The sequence below is a fragment of the Plodia interpunctella genome, chromosome 20 (assembly GCF_027563975.2).
Source record: "Plodia interpunctella isolate USDA-ARS_2022_Savannah chromosome 20, ilPloInte3.2, whole genome shotgun sequence".
NCBI lineage: Eukaryota > Metazoa > Arthropoda > Insecta > Lepidoptera > Pyralidae > Plodia > Plodia interpunctella.
Window position 1 is genome coordinate 6,874,871 of NC_071313.1, and position 23,387 is coordinate 6,898,257.

Sequence of the window (23,387 nt, forward strand, 5' to 3'; positions counted from 1 at the left end):
GAATATTACTACATATAAAGGCGAAAGTTTGTTAGTATGTTTGTTACTTCTCACGCTCAAACGGCTGGGCCAATTTTAATTTTTGATATTTTTATTACCGTGAGTACACTCTGTTAACACAGTGCATACTCGCGAAGCGAATTCAATCTTCCTAATGATCCTATAAGCTACGTATTCCGTGCAACGGTTAAGAAAGTATTTACTTGTTTTTATAGGGTTCCGTAGATTGAGACGAGGAACCCCCGTGTTAAGAATTAATAGAGTTGTTTTAGCTTTTATGTGTGACAGAAAACATCGTGAGGAAACTTTCACATTTAGTTCACAATTCAATAGTGTGTATGCGGCTATTTGTCACTAGATGACGGTAGTCGTAAAAGTCATGTGTTGTCATGCGATTTGAAGAAAATCTGACATTGGTGTTAGCAATTAGAATAAAATACACGTCATTTTGTTTCCGATCAATAAATAAATAAATATGGTTAAATCATCCAGATTGAGTTAAGCCTCACAAAGAACTGCGCACTCGAAATCTAGAAAATCCTCTCATAATATTTGCGCCATACTTAAATTTTACTCGCCACATTCACGCAATGCTAAATGGGGTGTGCTGTTACCGAGTGCCTACTATTACGGGAAGGGTGAATTTCTCAAGATTAACCCCTAAAAAATGGGTGGTATATCTACAGGGGATGAAGAAAATGAAAAAGGAATATTATTTTCGCTTTAGTGACCCTCTTTATCCGGGTTAATAAAAAAATAATAGATTACCGGTTTTAAATGAGCTTTGAATTTTCAGAGAAATATCTCTTACTCGTAATATATCTCGTTCTAACATATTTCAGTTCATAGCCACATCGTCGTTTTGAAGCCCAGAGTTCACAATAAGAAATAAGCTTTAAAATTTTGAAAGCTATTCTGAGATTTTACGACCGGCAGCCCTGATCTGACATCAACTCTCTTTGGGAATGCGGTTGTTGTCAAGGCCTTTAGTCGCCTCGTACGACATCCACGTGAAGTTTGTACTGAGTAGACAAACAAATTTATATACTTACGGATACCCAGGAGGATAGTAATTTATTCTAAGTAATGATATGTTCAATCGACGAGGAATCGATCATTTTGCCCGTGCGTTATTCGTGTATGATCTCATTCACTAGTGTACACGCTGAATATTATTTCAGACGTACCTCATTTAGCACAGTTGTATGCTGATACGAACAGTCGATTATAATCCTTAACGCCCTGACTTAAGAAGCAGGTTGAAAAATCAACTTATATCTTCTGTGTACGTTACGTTTTAGCCTCTCGCTTTCAAATGGAATGTAAAATATGGACGTTTTTGAAAGAGTTTATTCATGTTCTTTTTTTAAATATATTCCTTACTTGCTTTTAAATCGGGTACTTATATGCGAATGGGAATTTTACCATAGGTATAGAGTACTTAACGATTTTATGACCGGCCGTCTGCCTGACCTTATTGGAAATGCTGTTGTTCCTTACAAGCTAAGTTTTTTACTCGTTACTTGCTTATGGCATCCACGGAAGGATGTAAAGTGGACCTATTTTAGGGCGGGAACAACTCTAGGGTTGCCAGGCGTATGGATAAAGCCGATCAGTTGCCGCTAAATAATCAACTATCGATTGCGTTTCGATTGACTTTTTAGTTTGAGGAAAATCAATAGTATTAATAGTATTCCCCTGAAATATTACATTTGCTATCGATAATTAGTTTCTTTCGGCATTTCTTCTCAATAGTGGTCGTTACGAAATGCTACTAGTTTGTAGCTTTGGTAAACATGATTTAATTCAAAATATGACGTGAAAAAGTGCCTGTGAAGGCCTAATTTCTGAATAAATGATTTGATTTTGATTTCGATAATATTGCTCTGTGATATTAGATATGCTATACATATATCGATAGTTTAATCATCATCACGGGTTCGATAATATCGACAGTATTGAACAATAAAAATAGAAAGCAATAGTATCGATAGGCCTATCGATTGTAAAAAATATAGTTAGGCAACACTATATAGGATATAGGATATAGGATATAGTTATTCTTTTTGATTGTCTGTCCGGGTGTCCGGTTTGTCAGGCTTTTTTGCTTGAATCATAGTCACAAGTGACGACCTCGCTGGCTCAGTAGTAAAGTGCTTGCCTCTGAACCGAAAGGGGTTCGATCCCTGGTCGGGTCATGATGGAAAATCATCTTTTTCTGATTGGTCTTCGATGTTTATCTATATATGTATATGTTATAAAATATAGTATCGTCGAGTTAGTATCCCATAACACAAGTCTCGAACTTACTTTGGGGCTAGCTCAATCTGTGTGATTTGTCCTAATTATATATATTTATTTATTTATTTACAAGTCGAGTCTCGCAATCACAAACGAGTAAGCATCGACCCTCGCCGAGTGCTTAATTTTATTTATATATTTGGGTTGACAAATCTCTTAAAACTAGTAGGGTTAACAATATATTAACTTAAGTATAACCATAAACATTATCCACTTGGTCAACGTGTGTCTACTTGACGACCTCGGTGGCGCAGTGGTAAAGTGCTTGCCTCTGAACCGGGAGGTCCCGGGTTCGATCCCCGGTCGGGTCATGATGAAAATGATCTTTTTCTGATTGGCCCGGGTCTTGGATGTTTATCTAAATATATGTATATGCATAAATATAGTATCGTCGAGTTAGTATCCCATAACACAAGTATAGAACTTACTTTGGGGCTAGCTCAATCTGTGTAATTTGTCCTCATATATTATTTATTTATTTATTTATATATCTGTGTACGGATTGAGGTTAAAGAAAGTAGAAACTTATAATTATGACTTCAATGGTCCATTCAACGCCGCTTAGGTACGTAATTATTAATTTAAAAGGGAATAAACACAGAGTAGAATGCGCCTATGCACCGTTCAATTGACCACCGGACAATACAAGAAAAATAATGTGTAATTATTTATTTAGAGCGATCTAAATTATAATGTCGTCTACAACTCTGCCGTCACTAGGATAATTGCAGTAAGTCGGATTTTTGCCAAAACCGAGTTATATATACAGCCGTGATCACGGTAACGAGATCTACATACGTAACTTAACCATTTGTTTGTATGTATTTTAGATCCATTGGGCATGCACCGAGCAAATAAACACTAAGAAGATATACTGTTTTATCCCTAAGCAGAGTGCCAATATTTATTAAATGGGTGGTCTGATCTGAAAAACAGTATGGTGCGGTACTGCATGTACGCTCATAAAAAAATAAACTTTAAATAATCAAAAACTTGTATGGAAACTTAGCATATATATACAGTAAAGAACCCACTATGCTGAGTATTCCTTAACAGATGCTTCTAGGAGATACTTAGTATAAAAAAAGTAATGTATCTTTTTTGCTTCTTATATAGGTGATGAGGTTCTCTTTCATTTAAGGTAAAAACCATCTTGATGTGATAACAAACATAGGAGTTATTGAAGAATTTCGTACCAAAACTTTAACCGCGTTTTTCTCGAATTCATCTAGAGCCTTCTTACTGCAATTATCCTATTGACGGCAGAATTCGGACAGATGCATGACCATTGCGTAGTTCGTATGAGATCTTTTGTTTTTATCACAGTGAAAAGCCGGCGATGTATAGGGAATCTGCTAAGTTCTGCTGGTCCGCGATAGTGTGGAGCCGGCACAAAGAATGGCTCGTAATTTGTTACTTATTTGGAGCTATCTAAATTATAATACAAGAATTACGAGAAATGGTAAGGTTAATAATGTGAGATAATAAGCATATTATTTAGTACATCACATGTATTATTGTATTGAAAGAAAACATACTTAACATGAGTACTGTAACTGCTGTACATGAGTTTGATGGTGTTGCCAACACGCCGCTAAAACTTAGTGGGCAGAAAAAAAAACATTTATATTACCATTTCGTCACTTTTTCAAACTCATTATTGTTTTCAAAAATAAGTTAAAAAGCATGTGTGACACGTATAACAAATCAATTTAAATTTATGTAACCAGTTGTACGCCGCGAAATTAAACCGCGCGAACACAATACATTTTCGATGGTTTTACAAAATCGTGAATAGGTGATTTAAAAAACTACTTAACCGATTTTGATGCCCCACGAACTAAAAAATTCCTATTTGACAGATCCTACATACCATTTAAATTTCATCAAAATCAGACCAACGGTTTGAAAGTTATGGCGTTACAAACATAGATATGTACAAAAATGTATTTTGGCCTCAAGCTCTTTTAAGTAAAATGTACATAACATTATGTACTTTTATATATTATTAGAAAAAAAAAAACATTGTAAGAAACAATAATGGCAAGCCGATCTTACATGATAGGGACCAACATTGTTCAAATGAGTTTCTTTCGGCATTTCTTCTCAGCAGTGGTCGTTCCAAAATGCCAGTAGTTTGTAGCTTGTGAGAAATAACTATAGATATAAAAATTGACGAGAAAAAGTGCATGTGAAGGTCTAATTTCTGAATAAATGATTTGAATTTGAATTTGAATTCAAGTTGATTTGTAGAACTAGCTCGTTTCGCTCGCTCGGTCAATTACTACTTTCATTTGTCACTTTAAACACGTAACGTTTTGTCCAAAATTATAATGACGATAGAGAAATGGGTTACCACGTCTTGCATACATTTATTTATTAAAAATACTCGGGCAGATACCTCGTCTGGTCGAATCTCGTATATTATTCAATGGATTGGGAAATCTGGCTGGCTTGAGACACAGAGAAGATACTTGCAGAGTCTAAGCCTGAAAAGTTTTGAATTGTGGATGGAGACTTGTTGATTTTTTTTTTCGAAATGCATCTGCTTTTGTAATAACTTAGACCTCGCGAACACTATAATTTTTTGATGAGTTTGAAAAAAAATCTGAATATTTATAAAACGACTTAACCGATTTTGATGAGCCACGAACTTAAAAAAATTATTGACACGGGTGTGTAGGGTTACATACCTTATAAATTTCATCAAAATAGACCAATGGTTCGAAAGCCAATGGTTCGAAAGTTATTGCGTTACAAACATACATACATACAAAAAAAAAAATATTTTTGCCCCAAGTTCATTTGTAAACCTCGCTCGGTCAATCATTGATAGGGACCAACACTGTTCAAATGAGTTTCTTTCGGCATTTCTTCTCAGCAGTGGTCGTTCCGAAATGCCAGTAGTTTGTAGTTTGTGAGAAATAACTATAAATATTGACAAGAAAAAGTGCCTGTGAAGGTCTAATATCTGAATAAATGATTTGAATTTTTGAATTTTTGAATTTGAACAATTATGTTTGCTATCCACCTGTAAGAATATATCTTGAAGTGATTTAATTGTACTAAAAAAATACTTTCCACACTAAGCAGGTGGCTTGTGGTTTTTAATAATATGTGGATTTAGGCCAAAAATGTTCCAGTCCGGGATTTGTATTATAAAAATATTTCTAAACCCACTATTGATACTTGTGATAGTTATAATATACTAACAAATGTGAAATGAAATTTAAAAAAATAAATTTATTAATTTGACGACCTCGATGGCGCAGTGGTAAAGTGCTTGCCTCTGAACCGAGAGGTCCGGGGTTCGATCCCCGGTCGGGTCATGATGGAAAATGATCTTTTTCTGATTGGCCCGGGTCTTGGATGTTTATCTATATATGTATTTGTTATAAAATATAATATCGTTGAGTTAGTATCCCATAACACAAGTCTCGAACTTATTTTGGGGCTAGCTCAATCTGTGTGATTTGTCCGTATATATTTATTTATATTTATTTATTATACTACTCTGCGCTTCGAACCAGATTTTGTAATATCGACTAAGTAGTCGAAGTTAATGTGCACATTTAAAAATAAGAATAACTTGAACTAGCTTTACTAAACGTGTGTAGTATAAGATTTTTACTTAGGTTAGATATCGATTATATATGAATAAAATTAGAGTGAGTTCATATATCATTATTTACGTCGGGAAGCGATAAGGGACATTTATAGGGAAACGGGAATGTGAGAATACGAAGCGAAATCAAAGGAATCAGTCCTGCTCAATCCTAACAAATATTATAAACGCGAAAGTAAGTTTGTTTGTTACCTCTTCACGCTCTATCTACTCAACCAATCTCCTGCTCAATCCTAACAAATATTATAAACGCGAAAGTAAGTTTGTTTGTTTGTTACCTGTTCACGCTCTATCTACTCAACCAATCTTCTTGAAATTTTGCATATATGTAGTTTGAAATATTCTGAAATATGGACATATCTTTAAAGGTGGTTCGCAGAGCGATTCGCGACCGCTGCGGTCGCGCTGTCATTACAATTTTTCAAATTTTAACAAAGACAAGAATGAGTTTTACTATACGACTGTACATTAATTATTCTGTACTGTAGTAATGTCAATTTTATGAATGATTGATTTTGGAAATGATTCCTTCCTCAAGAAAATTGATGGATTGTAATGACCGCGCAGCCGCAGCGGTCGAAACGCTCTGTGAACCACCCTTAATCCCGGAAAAATACGCGGGCAATAACTAGTACGGATTACGTAATATTAATATTTTTACGTAACGTAACGGATACGTAAATGTAATATTTTTTTGCAAAGGTAATAGTTTATATAACACACAAGATAAACTGTCTTCATAGTCGTATTCCTCATGGCTGAGGGTCGTGGTCATTACGTTTAATGAAACACACACAACTTTCTTGGCATTATTAATGGAGTGGTTTGCCATTGCCTTCTCCATTTCACACACAAATTAATAATAATCAACCAGTGTGCAGGTTTCCTCACCATGTTTTTCTTCACCGGAAGCAAGTGGTGGTCGATGAAAACTACTATATATGAGTCAGATTTGTATACAAACATATGTGGCACGAGTACGATTCGAACCTGGGACCTTTCAATCCACAGGCGGGCGTCTTAACCGTTACACCACCACCGCTTCGCATATTTTTATGTGTGGTCACAAATATTTGTACTAACATAACGCGGTTCTGTATATTGTGCTCGTTTCTATGTTTGTGTCCATTAGATTGTGTCCGCCGCCGTGTACGTGTGGCCCGTTGAGTGTTGTTCAATGTGGCCAAAGTATTCGCTGGTAAATCTGAAAAGAGGACAATAACAGTTGATTCAAATATACAACTAATACAGATTGCAGTAGTAAAAGCGAGTTGACGATCGGAACATTCGAGAAATTGGAATTTTTACTATCAATTTTTTACACGACATAGAACAAAAGATTTCTGAATAAAACCGATCAAGTTCGGGTCGGACTCGCGCACTAAAGTTTCCGTACCATCCTTCCTAATTAATACGTTTATTATAAATGCGAAAGTAAGTTTGTTACCTCTTCACGCTTTATTTTTAAACTAATCTTCTTCAAATTTTGCATAGCTTTTGAAGTACGGAGAAGGACATACGGTACTGTTCGTCCCGAAAAAATGAATGTTCCCATGGGAAATTAACGCGGGCGGAGCAGCGTGCTATAGCTAGTTATCTACAGCAAAATATCATATCTGTTGTATTAAGCCCTTTTAATTTCGGGGAACTGGGCGAAGTGGCCTCAGGTTAGGGGCGCCGAGCCCTTCTGTTAAATACGTCTAATTATATATATATAATTATAATTATTAATAACAAGAGCCCCATTAAATTTTCTTTTTTTTAGTCTGTCTTTTTTTATTCATTCAATCATATAACTATCACGGTTCGTAAGATATTGTGCGTGGAGACAAACGGACAGAGACCCGATACACGCTGTAGAAAATTAGTTTTAAATGTACATTGATTAATTTTACGAAACTTGATACATACCTAAGTAAATTAGTATGCGCCCCATGGGATCCATGCCAAGACCTTTGTGGTATAGCGGGTAGGCCTTATTGATCCGTAGGTCGTGGCTTTGAAACCCACGGGGCCCTATTAATACGAGTATTATCTGTTATTAGTCTCACTTGTAAAACGTTGAAACAGTAAAGGTCATACCGCACTTCTGCAAATATCGGCGACCTCTGTGGCCAAAGATCTATCTATATACTTACTTATAAACAGCAGATTTTATTTTTATCATTTTCATAAATGAATTAAAAAATAAATTTTCGCACTACTAATACTCGTATCTCTCACCTTGGTTAAAATTCATACTTAAGTTAATTTAAGTACCGAAATTATGACTTCATACTCTATATTTTTAAATAAATGATTTTGCTTTGAAACATAAGTTTTATTGTAAGTCCCTGGCGCGACATTTTGATAAAGAGAACTTCTAAGAAAACGATATTCTGCGAAAGAAACGTTTTGCGCATGAGCCTGTAGGATCTTGTCTGAGTATATATTTATAAATAATTATACTCGGTATTTGACAAAGATTATTTTATTTAAGGGCTGGTAAATTACGAGCAATACATTTCAAAATCCAACAGCCAAGAATCGTCCATGACAGCATTTGTTTTTTAAAGAAAAGAAACATCGCGCAGGCGCGAGCTCGTCGTCACAGCGCATGCGCGTAGACAGCACTCCCCGGGTTGAAGATCATCTGAATGAAGGTCTCAAGGACCTGATAAGCATATGAAGCTTCAAAGTTACATCAGGTCATCATCTAGAGGAAGAGCACATAGGTTATTCCAGCCTCTTCTTATAGTCCCTTTCATGGTTTTTACTTCGGCAACACGGTTAATACCATCCGCTCCAGGATAGACTTGAATGACACGACCGAGAGACCAGAGCAGAGGCGGCGTTGACTTGTCTTTGATCAAAACAAGCGAGTTCATCTCGATATCATTCTTAGTTTGTTTCCATTTTGTCTTCTGTTGAAGAGTGCAGATATATTCATTGGTAAATCTATTCCAAAAATGTTGTTTTATAGCTTCGACTCGCTTATGACGCTGCAGCAATGTGATATTCACGTTGTCGGCGATTTGTGGATATGGCACGGAAGTCAGAGTTCGTCCAATCAAAAAATGTGAAGGAGTCAGGACAGAAAAGTCATTAGTTTCTGAGGAAAGAGGGATTAAAGGCCGCGAGTTTAATATCGCTTCGACTTGAGTGAGACAAGTTGACATTTCTTCATAGGTTAAATGAGTTAAATTCAGTATTCGACGTAAATGATGCTTCGTCGATCGGACAGCAGCTTCAGCCATCCCATTGAAATGAGGGGAATATGCAGGTGTAAAAAAGAAAGTAATACCTTCATCGGCTAAATCCTCAGTAAGGTTACGTTGAGAAAGAAAACTTTCTAGTTCATTGCATGCGCCTACGAAATTGGTCCCATTATCTGAGGTTATCGTTTTGGGTTTGCCGCGACGACTAATAAAACGGCGCAAAGCAGCTAAATAAGAATCTTTAGTCAGGTCCGTGACGAGCTCCAAGTGAACTGCCTTCACTGCTAAGCATACAAAAATACACAGGTATGATTTAATTAACTTGCAACCACGACCTTTTCGATCGGCTATCAAAATTGGCCCGGCATAGTCAACTGCACAGTGAAGAAAAGGAAATTCTAATTTGGTTCTAGACACAGGTAATTGGCCCATGATGGGCTGTAAAGTTTGACTTTTGTGCCTAAAACATGTGACGCATTTTTTAACGATAAACCTAGCCAGATTCCTACCACCTAGAGCCCAGTATGACTGCCTTATGTCCGAAAGTAAAAGTTGCGGACCTGCATGTAAGAGCTTTAAATGTTGTCTACGAAAGATTAATTTAGTTAAATAATGTTTACAGCATACAAGAATCGGATGCTTTTGGTCATATGAGTAAGGAGATTTGTCAAGCCTTCCTCCTACTCTAATTAAATTGTCTGAATGAATAAACGGGGTCAAAGACAATAGTCTATTTTTAGATGGTAACTTGCCGTTATTTTTTAAGATTTTATATTCTTCAGGAAACATTTCAACCTGACCCTGCCTAAGAATAATAAATAAAGATTCACGTATTTCATCTGAAGTTAAACACTCTTTGCATTTGTTATTTTTATTTTTACAATTTTTTATAAACCGCTGTATGTAAGCGAGAGTATGAATAAGACGAGTGAGATTTGAATGTTTGTGTATAAGTGAAGACACAATATTCGTATTCTCTATATCAGAATTGGACTCCTGACTTAGATGACAGACTACGTCTGGTAGATCTCGTGTCTCACTTGAGTTAGGTATTCTTGGCCATAACTCCTCATTACAGGTTAAAAACTGGGGGCCAAACCACCACAGTGACAAATTGCTGACAAGATCAGCCTTCACCCCGCGAGAAACGAGATCCGCGGGATTATCGAGGGAAGGCACGTAGCTCCAGGTGCAGTTTACACTATTTTCATTAATTTCGTTCACGCGATTGCGAACAAAAGGTTTTAAACGATGTACAGGGGTTTTTAGCCACCCTAATACGATGGTGGAATCACACCAGTATCTGCAACTAACCTCTAACGTTATAGAATTCCTAACTTTAGCGCATAACCTTGATGCTAAGAGAGCTGCACAAAGCTCAAGGCGTGGCATCGTTGTTGGTTTCATTGGTGCTACTTTATTTTTGGATGCAATCAAGTTAACATATACAACACCATCTTTAGTTATAGAACGAGCGTAAATACACGACCCGTAAGCACGCTCAGAGGCGTCAGAAAAAATGTGTAATTCTACCTTACAGAAATCATCGTGCAGTACCCATCTAGGAATTTTAATATTATTTAAAAAAGTTAACTGTCTTGAGAATGAAGTCCATTGTCCTTTTATATTTTCTGGTACTTCATCATCCCAACCTAACTTTAATGACCATATTTGTTGCAATATTATTTTTGCTTCTACCACTGCTAGGCCCACGAGCCCTAGGGGATCAAAAATTTGACTTATTACTGAAAGAATATTTCTTTTAGTGATTTTATATTTATTTTCAATATTTATTGAAAACGACAACGTATCACACTTAGGGCTCCAAATTAAACCTAAGGTTTTTGATGGAGTATTAGAATATTCAGATATATCTAAAAAATTATTTGAACTTGTTTCCTCTGACAACAATTGGTTTAATATTACTTGACTATTTGATTTAAATTTTCTTAAATTAAATTTTGCTGACGATAATACATTAATTACTGCCTTCGTCTGTTTTACGACGTCCTCTTCAGTAAACCCTCCACTGAGATAATCGTCAACGTAAAAATCCCTTTTTATAGAATTTTTTACAAGTACATCATCAACAGTTTCAGACAGAGAAGAAAGGCACTTGGTCGCTAAATACGGGGAGGATGCAACTCCGTATGTAACAGTATTTAAAGTATATGTCTTAAGAGGTTGGGACGGGTCTGATCTAAATATTATTTGTTGTAACGAGCGCTGAGAAGGGTTAACATCTATAGCCCTATACATTTTCTCAATATCACCCGAAATCACATATTTATGTTGACGAAACCTTATAAGTATAGACACAAGGTCGTCTTGGACAGTAGGCCCTATCATTTGGATGTCATTGAGAGACAGCCCTGTTGTAGTAACTGCAGAAGCGTCAAATACCGTACGTAGTTTAGTAGTGGTACTTGATTCCCTAATTACACCGTGATGCGGTAGGTAATAATTTACAATACTACTATCACGTAAAGACAATGTATTTTCAGTCATATGACCGAGTTCTTCGTATTCACGCAAGAACTCCAAGTATTTATTTTTAAAACCAGGATCTCTACTGAACTTTCTTTCGAGAGAAAGGAAACGGATCTTAGCCATCACGTAAGAATCTCCTAATTCGTGAGGATCCTTTTTTAAGGGCATAGTCACAACGAAACGGCCTTCTTCATTACGGTAAGTATCTAACTTAAATTTATTTTCACAGGCACGTTCTTCAGTCGTAAATGCATATTTAGGCGAAATCGAATCTAATTCCCAAAATTGAGTTATACTATCATCTTGATTTATGAAATTACACTGGTATGATTTAGTTTTGGCACGTGCTACATAACCTGAAACTAACCAACCTAATTTTGTTTCGTATAACTTTGGCATATTTTTACCCAAATCAATAGAATTGTTGCACATGACGTTCCAGAATACCTCTGCACCTACCAGTATGTCTACAGCGGCGGGAATATTAAATGAAGGATCAGCCAACTGTACACCTGAAGGTATGAGAATGCTATCTATGTTTACAAGTTTGGACGGCAGTGCTTTTGTAATTTCGGGCAAAATAAGACAATTTATATCGGTTTTATAATCACTATGTAAGGACTCAATAGTAAGCTGACACGAGTATGTAGTTTTACACGTTTGATTACAGATACCTGATACCGTGGAGCGTACACCTCGCCTCATGGCCTGGGCGTAAACAATTTAAACAAACCTTCAAATCTCTTGCCTTTGAAATACGGTGTTCTATGGACAACTCCCTAAACTTATCACAATGATATAATAAATGACCAGATTTACACATAGGACATAAGTTCTCTTTGCGTGTATTAACTTTATCTGAACCACTGGATACATTTAGGAAAGATTTGTTTTTCGACGTGTCAGGGCATTGACCTTTGTGCATTTTATTATTTTCCTCCAAGGATTCTAGCAGGTCTGCCCTGTTTCGTACAAATGTACAAAATATTTCGAGTGTAGGCGGTTCAGACAAGGTATTCCTGTATTCCTCCCATTTCCTAAGAGTGGTGGAATCTAGTTTCGTAACCATCATGTGAACTATAAGAGTATCCCAGTGCTGGGTAGGTTGCTTCAAAATAGTGAGAGCCCTAATATTTTTATTAGTAACATCAATCAAATAACGCAGTGACTTGCTCGACTCTTTCGTTATTGATCCTATATTAAATAATGCTTGTACATGGTTATTCACCAATAGCCTAGAATTATCATAGCGCGCACACAATAACTCCCAAGCGGTTATATAATTCTCACTTGTGAAGTCAATATTTCGTATAATTATAGCGGCGCTTCCTACTAAAGAAGCTCGCAAATAATGAAATTTACTAATATCATCCAAATCTTTATTAGTGTGTATTAAAGAACTAAACGTATCTCTAAATTCGAGCCAATTCTGATAAGCACCATCAAATTTAGGAATATTAATTTTCGGCAATTGAAACCTCGTGTTATGGTTGCAAGTCCCACCTGTTTTGGCGTCGCCGAAGCTCGACACGGAACCTGACCCGCCTCGACGCACTCCAGCGCCGGCTGTGTCGAGCAAGGTGCGGGCGGCCGCGGTCAGTTGGTAGTACTGAGCCTCAAACTTCTCTCGAGCTGCGTACTGCTCCTCAGGGGATTCAGAGAGCGATTCGATCTCAGTCTGCAAATCATCGAATTCCTGGATAATGCTTTCGACACGCGTAAGGCGTAATCGAAGCTCATTGGCATGGACTTCGCTTAGCTCCTTATAGCCTTTAGCTGAATCAAAATATGTTGCGAAATGAGTTAGCTTAGCTTTTATGCTTCCTCTCTTTTTAATAAGTTTGGCAATATTCTCACTAGCTGTTTGCGCCATCATTAAATAAAAAATAATTTATATTTAAAATAATTAAATTTTGTGAAGCAGAGCAAACAAAGCAAACTGCAAAACTGATAACATGCGATTATGTACCAGGTAATACAGCGCAAACAAAGAAATATACGTTTTGAAATATGTGAGAGAAACAAGAAATTGAAAAGAAAAATGTGTTGGAATTAATGGAAAATGTAAGAATTTATTTGGGCAAATCGAAATGATGAATTGGAACGAACTCACAGGAGGTGCTCTCGTAGCCGGTGGAATATCACGCCTTTTATTTTCAGAATCTTTTTTGATCTGCCGCCATTGCCATCAAACGCCGTCGCGTAGATATCCATAAATTTTCATTGTTCGTCCATTCGATTGCCTTGCTCGCTTTTCCGCGAAGGACCAAACTGTAGGATCTTGTCTGAGTATATATTTATAAATAATTATACTCGGTATTTGACAAAGATTATTTTATTTAAGGGCTGGTAAATTACGAGCAATACATTTCAAAATCCAACAGCCAAGAATCGTCCATGACAGCATTTGTTTTTTAAAGAAAAGAAACATCGCGCAGGCGCGAGCTCGTCGTCACAGCGCATGCGCGTAGACAAGCCTGATGTGTGATGCTATAAGGTAGTATCCGTATCCTTTCATAATACAACCCTTTTATTGATTACGCTTTATTATTAAAAGGAAGCTTTGTTTTTTGGACAATGCTTTAAAAATCGTCCAATAATTTTGAGTCTCATAAACATACAGGGTTACTGGTATCTAACGCATAATCTTCCAAAGGCGCATAAGGTACACATCTTTTGTTCTACGACTTTTGTCTAAACGTAATAAATAAAAATATATTTTTTTTTTTTAAGTTTTAATGTCGTTTCTATAAAACGATAACTCTATGTTCGATTCTGCTAGATAACGCTACTGTACTGTCTCGTGTTGCTCGGCTATTACATAGAGGCTTAAAATGTGAAGAATCGCAAATTAGATGGTTTTTTTTTTAATTATAAAAAACTACGAATCACGAAAAGTCGTAGAATAAAAGTTGTTTGATTTTATGTACCCAAGTAGTCTTTAGGAGGTTTTGCGATTGATACCAGATTACTTTTATATGCACAAGCCGAATTCTCTTTACGTAATAGTAATAAATCAATTATTCTCATTGTGTAATAATGAAAAAAAATTTTTTTGCAGGTATGGATGCACTCAATTTTTGAAGTGATTATGAATTCGTAAGTAATTAGACATAAAAATTAGGAATAGCATTATATATCTTTCTCATATGAGCGTTTTGCCGGTTACTTCCGCATCCATTGAGCGTTGGAGTCCCGGGGTCCCTTATTTAGCCTTTTTTCCTCATGTTGCCGGTTTCAGCTGTGACGTCGCGACGCCTGGGGCTGGCGTATGAGGTATTCTTCTGTTACGTGAGACTAAAATGGAGTATTGGATTGAGGTGATTTTTTGGTATGAATATAGTTAGTAACCTGGACAGTGATATAGGCTAATTTTTTACGTGTTGAGACGCGGACAACAACTAGTTCTACTAATATTATAAATGCGAAAGTATGTGTGGATGTAAATGTGTGTATGTATGTTTGTTCTGTCACGCAAAATCTACTGGACGGACTGTTACGAAATTTGGTACACGTGTTGAATATAACCTGGAATAACACACAGGGTACTTTGTGTACTGAAATTTCCGCGGAAGCGAAGCCCCGGGGCGCAGCTAGTAGGTCATAATTTTATTTTCTATTATTACTCAAATCGTCTGTAGTTAATTTTAGCCACCGCACGCCGTTTGTGTGCATTAATTAATTTAGATTGATTATCATACGTCACGCAGACGCTTGCAAAGTTATATAACAACTTCGTAAAATAATAAAAATCAACATAACCTTTACAAGTTATTAAAACATTGTTATTTATCCATATATATCGTTCGACGACCACGGTGGCGCAGTGGTAAAGTTTTTGCCTCTTAACCGAGAGGTCCTGGGTTTGATGCTTGTTGAGTCATGATGGAAAATGATCTTTTTCTGATTGGCCCGGTTCTTGGATGTTTATCTATATTATGTATTTGTTATAAAGTATAATATCGTTGAGTTAGCATCCCATAACACAAGTCTCGACCATACTTTGTGGTTAGCTCAATCTGTGTGATTTGTCCTAATATATTGTTAGTATATTTATTATTTATTTATATATCTTCCTGTAATTTTTAAGAAAATACTTAACGCACTTACTAATCCCACTAATATTATATAGGCAAAAGTTTGTGTGTATGTTTGTTACTTCTTGACGCTCAAATCACTGGGCCAATTTTTATGAAATTTGGTATTGAGGTAGCGGATTAGATTAACACATGTATGTGTAACACAAGCCGCGAGCAAATGCTAAAGGAATTATATTGATACTGGCTTCGCTCCCATGGGAATTACATACTATTTATCCCATCGGGATAAAAAGTATGTGTTATTCCAAGTTATATTCTATATGTGTACTAAATTTCATAACAATCGGTCCAGTAGATTTTGCGTGATAAGAGTAACAAACATACATTTACATATCACCTCACAAAATATTGCATTTATAATATTATAGAATAACTACTAAAATTCTTTAATAATCTATGGCATAATCTGTTAAAATATTTTTAAATTTTCGCTAAGAAATGTCATTAAGTGGCGCTAGTGTGCGAGGAATAATCACCATAACTTGAAGCTTCGCATAAAGTATATAGATGATCTTCATATGTAATATTTCAAATGTATTTTGTTACACCCTGTGTGAAGGGTACTCCGAAATTCCATGAAGGGCGAGCCCTTGGGGCGCAGCTAGTATATGTACGATTGTAATTGAATTTGTAATAAACGCAGCAATTGCTGATAATTTACGTATAAACAAGCTTCATAATGCTAGCCAGTATCAACACAAAACAACGAAGTATAGAGGTTAAGATTTTACACTGTTTGAACCAATAATTACTACAAAATGTTTATAATATTTCGCGTCTGCACATTTTTCATCTTTGATATTTCGCGACTTGGACAATTTAAGACTTTAAGTGTTATAACGATACTCAATTTTATTAATTAGCCTTCCCCTTTTCATATTGCTTTTATAACACATCAATTGTTTATATTTAGTTACATCATGTATACGTAAGGTCATTATTGCAAATTCAAATCATTTATTCAGAAATTATACCTTCTCAGGCTTTATCTCGTCAATTTTTATATTTATAGTTATTTCTCGCAAGCTACAAACTACTGGCTACTGGCATTTCGGAACGACTACTGCTGAGAAGAAATGCCGAAAGAAATGTTGTCTATAATTGTCTATAAATGTCTGTAATTGCTTTTTGTCTGTCAAAAATATATCGATGTGTGACGTATATGTGTGTCTGTCTGTCTATGCAGCTTTCTCTCCACATTTGAAGCTGCAATGCTACGAAATCAGCGTAAAAATAAACTACAATTTTGAAGATTCTTCTGTGATTTTACAACTGGCCGCCTGCCGGACGCCAGCTTTGGGGTTGTTATTGTTTCTTCATCAATATATATTATAGCTTAATCTGTGTGATTTGTCCTAATATATTTTTTTATTTATCATCAGCTGTCAAGTCTAGTACCTTGGTCATCTTGAACGACATCCATGGTATAGTCTTAGTGCGGAGCACGTCCTGTGGCACGTATGTGTGTCTATGCACCTTTATCTCTGTACACGTCTGTTCGTGTCGTGACTACCAGCAGTTTAGTGATATGAGTTATTTGCTACAGCATTTAAAGAATTTTCTTCATGTTACCATTAATCTACATTAGCTTAATAGGTTTTGTTTATATTTCCATAGGTTTTTCTATGGATCGTGTTATTTTGAAATTACTTGTTTGTTTTGTGGACTGTAATGGTTTGATTTGGAAAATTGGATTTTCCAAATCAAAACATTACAGTCCAGACTCGTTTTCGCTTTTATAGTAAACTAGCTGTGCCCCGGGGTTTCGCTCTAATACCAATAAAAAGTACCCTATATATATATATATATATATATATATATATATTCCAGGTTAAATTATAGCCGTATATTATTGATAAACTAGTTTATTTTAGAATATAAACATTTTAGCCAGAGTCGATAATAATTTTCGTTCAAAAGCCGTAATCTTATATGCCCGACCGTTGTTTGTTTTAAAGTGATCTCATTCATTTTCGATAAAATGGTAGGGTGCGTTATTTTTTCCCGTAAAAGGGTACCGCGCCTCTGTAATGGCACGGCATACAAAGTAAAATACGCATGGAATCGACATTTTGCGACAAGTAAATTCGATGTAATGTGAAAAACTGTGTTGACTGAAATGTTCGAAAATTTAAATAAGTGTTGTCATTGTTTTATTTACGTCGCTTGACATACAAACCATCTATAAGAGTCCCCAATTCTCTGTAGCCGTGTCACATTTCGTATTGGAAGGCGCGGTAGTTGAGGTTCTTCTTTCTTATCGTATGTTCAGCCTAAAGGAATCTGACTTGACTAATTTTGTATGTCTAATTATGTAGAGTTTATATGGATGGTAAAGAGCTATATTTCTACACTCTCGTTATTCTGTGCACCTTTTGTTCGGAACCTATTTCATGTCCGACGAAAAGTCTCCTCCTTTGCCATTTACAGGAACGTTCGAACGATATTTTTGTTTTCTTTAAATTAAGGGATGACATTTGTTGTCTTTCTATCAAGGATCTTGACGAAATCTGTCCCTTAGGGCAATAGGCTCATTCTATAAGCCAAGTGATATCACTACATAGTGTAAAACAAAGCCACTCACCACGTCTGTCCCTTGAAAATATTTTTTATTATTTTTTTTATAACACGCAATGTTGTTTAGACAATTGTTTCCCAAAGATCAACAGGTCCAATAACTATAATAACAATGATTTTATACCGCCTTGCCTTGTCGTGATAGCACTGTTGATATAGTGCTATCACGACATATAAACAACAAAACGCGGAAAGTATGCCAAAGTGTTTGGCCAATGTTTGCCAAACACATGGCACTACAAATTCTATGTGATATTTTACCAATGGGCCCTTAGGGTCGCACCTGAGGGCATACGATGTATTTCCTATACGACACAGTCTAACAACGTCCCACTTAGCGACGTGTACGTGCTTCGATTTTGCTATTTATGAGTCGATTCGCAGTGAGACGCAGCTAACCAATCACAGTGCGCCATTGTGACGCAACGACAACCACACCGCGATGTGATTGGTTCGCTGCGTTTCACATCGATTGGACGCGATAGTGAGAAGGGATATACAAATACGTAATTCGCCCTTACTGTTCAGTCTTCATTTTTAGTGCGTTATTGGTCGTATGTCAGATTATAGTCTTATACCTTTTTAGGCGACTTGACTATAATCTGACGTGTGACCAATAACGTATTTTTAGCCCCCTTTTCCTTTTTGTTTTTATAAACAAAAATAACAAAAGGGCTATAAATATACAGAATAAAGTAATTATTTGATTTGGGGTTCTCACACAACGAATGCGATTTTTTACACGTTTTTAGAGATAATATTAAGAAACTTGGCCAATATTATTTTCTCTCACAATGAATGCCCGTCGCAAACAATCTCAGCATCCCAGGACGATGCAACCATTTTCAATGCAGAAAACGCTGATTCAATCCCAGTCCCAGTCGCTAAAAGAACCACAAATTCCCAACGGATGTTATTTCATAGGAATTTCTATCAAAAGCTGTTTTGAATTTCAATAAGTTTTTACAAAAATGTCATTTTTGTAACAAGCTTTTATTGTTGTTGCGTTTCACGTGTGGCAAAAATTGATTTTAGAAAGTATGCCATATTAAAAAGAAAAAAGAAATCGAACAATTTTCACCATGTGACCCGGGAACTCTATTGGTCTACAAATAAAAGTACAGTCAAATGCACATCACCCTGCACAAATTCATTGCAAATTCGTCCTTATTGCCAGGGCATAAAGATGTAACATTGTAACTTGGTCGACTGTACACAAAGCTCTTTACAACAATTCTTTATTTCTAAAACACAAAACATCGGAATCTATATATATAGTACTCTAGGCCGTCTGTTAGCTATTAGGTTACAGGGTTACGGATTGACCCTGAAACAAAATACCCAGGTGTCTGTTTCTAAACCACTTAATGACCTCAACTGGGGTTTATGTAACGACCGCCCTTGCGACGAGGATCTACAAATGTTAATATACCGGATGGTTTTCATTCATTCCTCCCTACCTCCATCCATCCCTCTTTGGGAATACTGCTGTCGCCTATCAGCTGTCAAGTCTTAGTCGCACGATATCCTCGGGAGGAATACTAACATACTTAGTACGTAAGTATAGTGAATTTACATAATTCGAATACCAAACCATCGACATGATTCACTCTCTCTGTCATTCGTAGCATGACAGTAATTAAGTTGATAAAAGGGTTGATTCGGTACTTACTTAACACCCTTTAGGGGTTGATGTCACTGTACAAGTGATTATTACGCTGTTGTAACTCTCAGAAAGTGTTTTTAAGTGTATAAATCTTACTTGTTACTTAATTTAATGTAAATTTATACTTATGATTCACTAAGGTGAAAATTTTATTGAAATTCAATAAATGAATAGGATATAAAATGGATAACATAGAACAATGGGTAAGTAGAATTTTTCAGCTGAATTGTGTCAACTTCTGGTTCTGAGATATGATTCTACACGAATAGACAGATATGTTGAACAGTTTCAATCAAATATACAAGAGCCTTTAAAAGAAAAAAAGGAAGTAAAATTACGTATGAAAACGTATAATTATTCATACTAATATTAAAAATGCGAAAGTCTAATCTGTCACGCTTTCACAGCTAAACAGCTTGGACAATTTTGATGAAATTTGCACTATAACGATCCGAGTTTACACACAGGCTATCGCGGGCGGATTTACGGGCAATACGACTAGTACATTCAACAACACATCTAGTTTCCCCGAATGAACCTCTATGTCGCGATAATAGCGGCGAGTTTGCAATGAATTTGGGTAGATAAATAAATAATAAAATATAAATATACGATAAAAGATCAACCTATGTAATGTATAGTTAACAACTATACATTACACAAAATATACTTTTAGTAACCACATTTTTCCTGGAGGGTTAAAAATTTATGTCTGCTATTCAAATAAGCTTCAGAATTCACCTGGTAAGTATTTTTTTATGAGATGCTCCGTACGTAATCCTTTCCTTAAATTTTTACTTATTTTTTAGTAGCAACACGCATTTTTTTATGTAACACAAAATTAGCTTGTACGAAAATTGCAGCTTGGGAGGCATAAAGGCGAAAATATATTTACCTTATGCTAACTTCATGAATAAGTTAGTATATGCGATTAAATGTAAAATGCGGTAACGTTTTAGAGCATATTTTTATTACTTAACTAAATGATAAAGCGCTTGCCGTGTGTTTAACTCATCTATCTTCATGAGCCTATGAGCAGGGTATACAAGATTTTATTTCATAGACAAAGAAAAGCATAGACTGCGAGCTATCGTGGTCGAATTAGATGGAACATTTCCTTTTCCTCTAATGACTTACTTTTCAACAATGTTATTACTAACAAGTCGCCTAAAGGCATCTGGCATGAATTTTACAATAACCTAGCGACATTCCTACACCGGACGCAAGTGATAGTTTATGAAAACTACACGAGTAGGATTCGTGTATAAAATCATGTTGCGTAAGTAGACTTCGAATCTGGGACCTTTCGATCAAAGACGCAGGATCTTGACCACGTTCAGTATATATTGGTTTGGTCAATTCTCATCGCAAAAATAGATTTTCAAAAATTTCGTAAATGTCATATATTTTCTTACTTTGAAATCTATGTATGTATGTGCCAACTATGATAATACTCGTCTTGATAAATACTGGTATTAGCAAAAAAAAACACGTTCTACTTAGTTCTAAATTAAGAGCTAAGGAGAACCTACCCAGGGAGGGAATTCGTTCAAGATAATTGCATTATCCGTTAAGTAATGGCGATTAGGAAAACCTCTGTGGCCGAGTAAAATTCGATCCTGATTTAAAGAGACGTTTATTTTTTTTTTTATTAAAAACTGACAAGTAAAGTTAGAAATTACGAATGCAAGCTAAACTAGAAAATTAAAGACAGAACTTTGTGAAACGACAAATTTTAGTTCTATATTTTTACCATAGAGTAACAAGTAAAGAATTCGTTCAAAAATATTTAGTGTTTATGGTTTCATGTGGCCGCGTTCATATTTCTACATCATCTCTTGAGCATAGACCCATACCAGTCAGTATACACATCTTACCAACTGCCCCTAAGATTCTGTAGGAAATTCAGAATAAAAAATTACTTATGTGTTATGGGTTATAATAATCCGCGTGCCAAATTTGATTAAAATCCTTCAAATGGATTTTGATGATATTTGGTAGTTTATAGTTCATCCCATCCCATTAATATTGTAAAGGCAAACGTTTGTATGTTAGTTACATAATCTATACTATTATTATAAAGAGGTAAGCGTTTGTGAGTTTGTATGTTTGAAGCGGGTAATCTCCGAAATTACTGAACCGATTTCAAAAATTCTTTCACCATTAGAAAGGTGCATTATCCAAGATTGCTATAGGCTATATTTTATCTCAAAATTCCCACGGGAGCGAAGCCCCGGGCAACATCTAGTGCAGAATGAAGATAAAAAACAAACTCACTATGCTAATGCGTGTATGTTTGTTACTCTTCCACGCAAAATCTACTGGACAGATTGTTATTAAATTTGGTACACGAGTAAAATGAAACCTGGAATAACACATAGGGTACTTTCTATCCTGAAATTCCCACGGGAGCGAAGCCCCGGAGCGCAGCTATCTTATATATATAGGTAGTGGATTCGCTCGTGTGCAATTTTATACATATAAACCTTCCTCTTGAATCACTTAAATAAAATCCGTTGCGTAGTTTAAAACATCTAAACATACATAGGGACAGACAACGAGATTCTATTTTGTTTTGTACTATGTAATGATAAATTATTAGTTGGGCAGGGATGTAGGGAGATTTGACATAAAGAAGGTCAGACGTTGTGACTTCAGAACTAAGCCCCAGATATCTAACACATACCAATATATCGTAATTAGCTTCTGTCCATAATTCACGGTATTCTTTAGGGCAATCCCCAACAGCCTACATAAATTACAGGGGTAGGGATGGAACTTTTAAAAGAGTTATTTATTTTGTTGTAACTAATTGGCTATTATAGTCCTTAATGGGTCGTTCTGTTTGTCTTTTTAAATATTACAAGTATTATTTAAAGGTAATTAATTAATCTCTTAATAAATTTTGGGGATCCGTACATCAAAAGGTACAAAATAAAAAATAAAAAAAATAAAAATCATTTATTTCAGGTTTAAAAACCTATATAGTGTTAGTAACAGAGTGTCTTACAAACTGTGTTAGTACATCTATATTAAAATTACGAGAGCACTTGGTGTCCTTAGCTAGGTGGATGCGAGTCCAGTGCTGCATGAGAGCGCAGTCCACGTCCAGCCTAGCAGCTACGGTCTTCACCAGGCTGTCGGTGCTGCGCCGCACTCGGTGCATCAGAGATGCTGTACGCTTCCTAATAATGGCCGACAGGCTTTCAACCCTGGCTTCTGCAAGCATCGCCGAAGCACTACAAGGGCGGCGCGCGCCCCATCAGCACCCTAAAAGCATTATTGAACTGGGTGCGCAGGGCTCCGTACGCAGCCTGTGTATATTGTGTCCAAAGACTACATGTGTACAGAGAGGTACAAAAAGCTCTGAATAGTGTAGTTTTAGCTTGTTTGGAACAACAAGCTAAAACTACAAAAACCTTAAAATTTCA

The 23,387-nt window shown here is 36.0% G+C and overlaps 2 protein-coding genes across 6 annotated transcripts in view; one reads left to right on the forward strand and one right to left on the reverse strand.

Annotated features, from left to right (window-relative positions):
* The window catches only part of LOC128678573 (uncharacterized), a 227,160-nt gene that overhangs the window by 38,124 nt on the left and 165,649 nt on the right, over nucleotides 1-23,387 (forward strand). The gene's annotated exons all lie outside the window — the stretch shown is intronic.
* On the reverse strand, nucleotides 8,340-12,157 carry LOC128678917 (uncharacterized). Its single transcript, XM_053760829.2, has one exon. It carries the CDS (start codon nucleotides 12,043-12,045, stop codon nucleotides 8,605-8,607), a length of 3,441 nt encoding a protein of 1,146 aa, XP_053616804.2. The 5' UTR covers nucleotides 12,046-12,157; the 3' UTR covers nucleotides 8,340-8,604.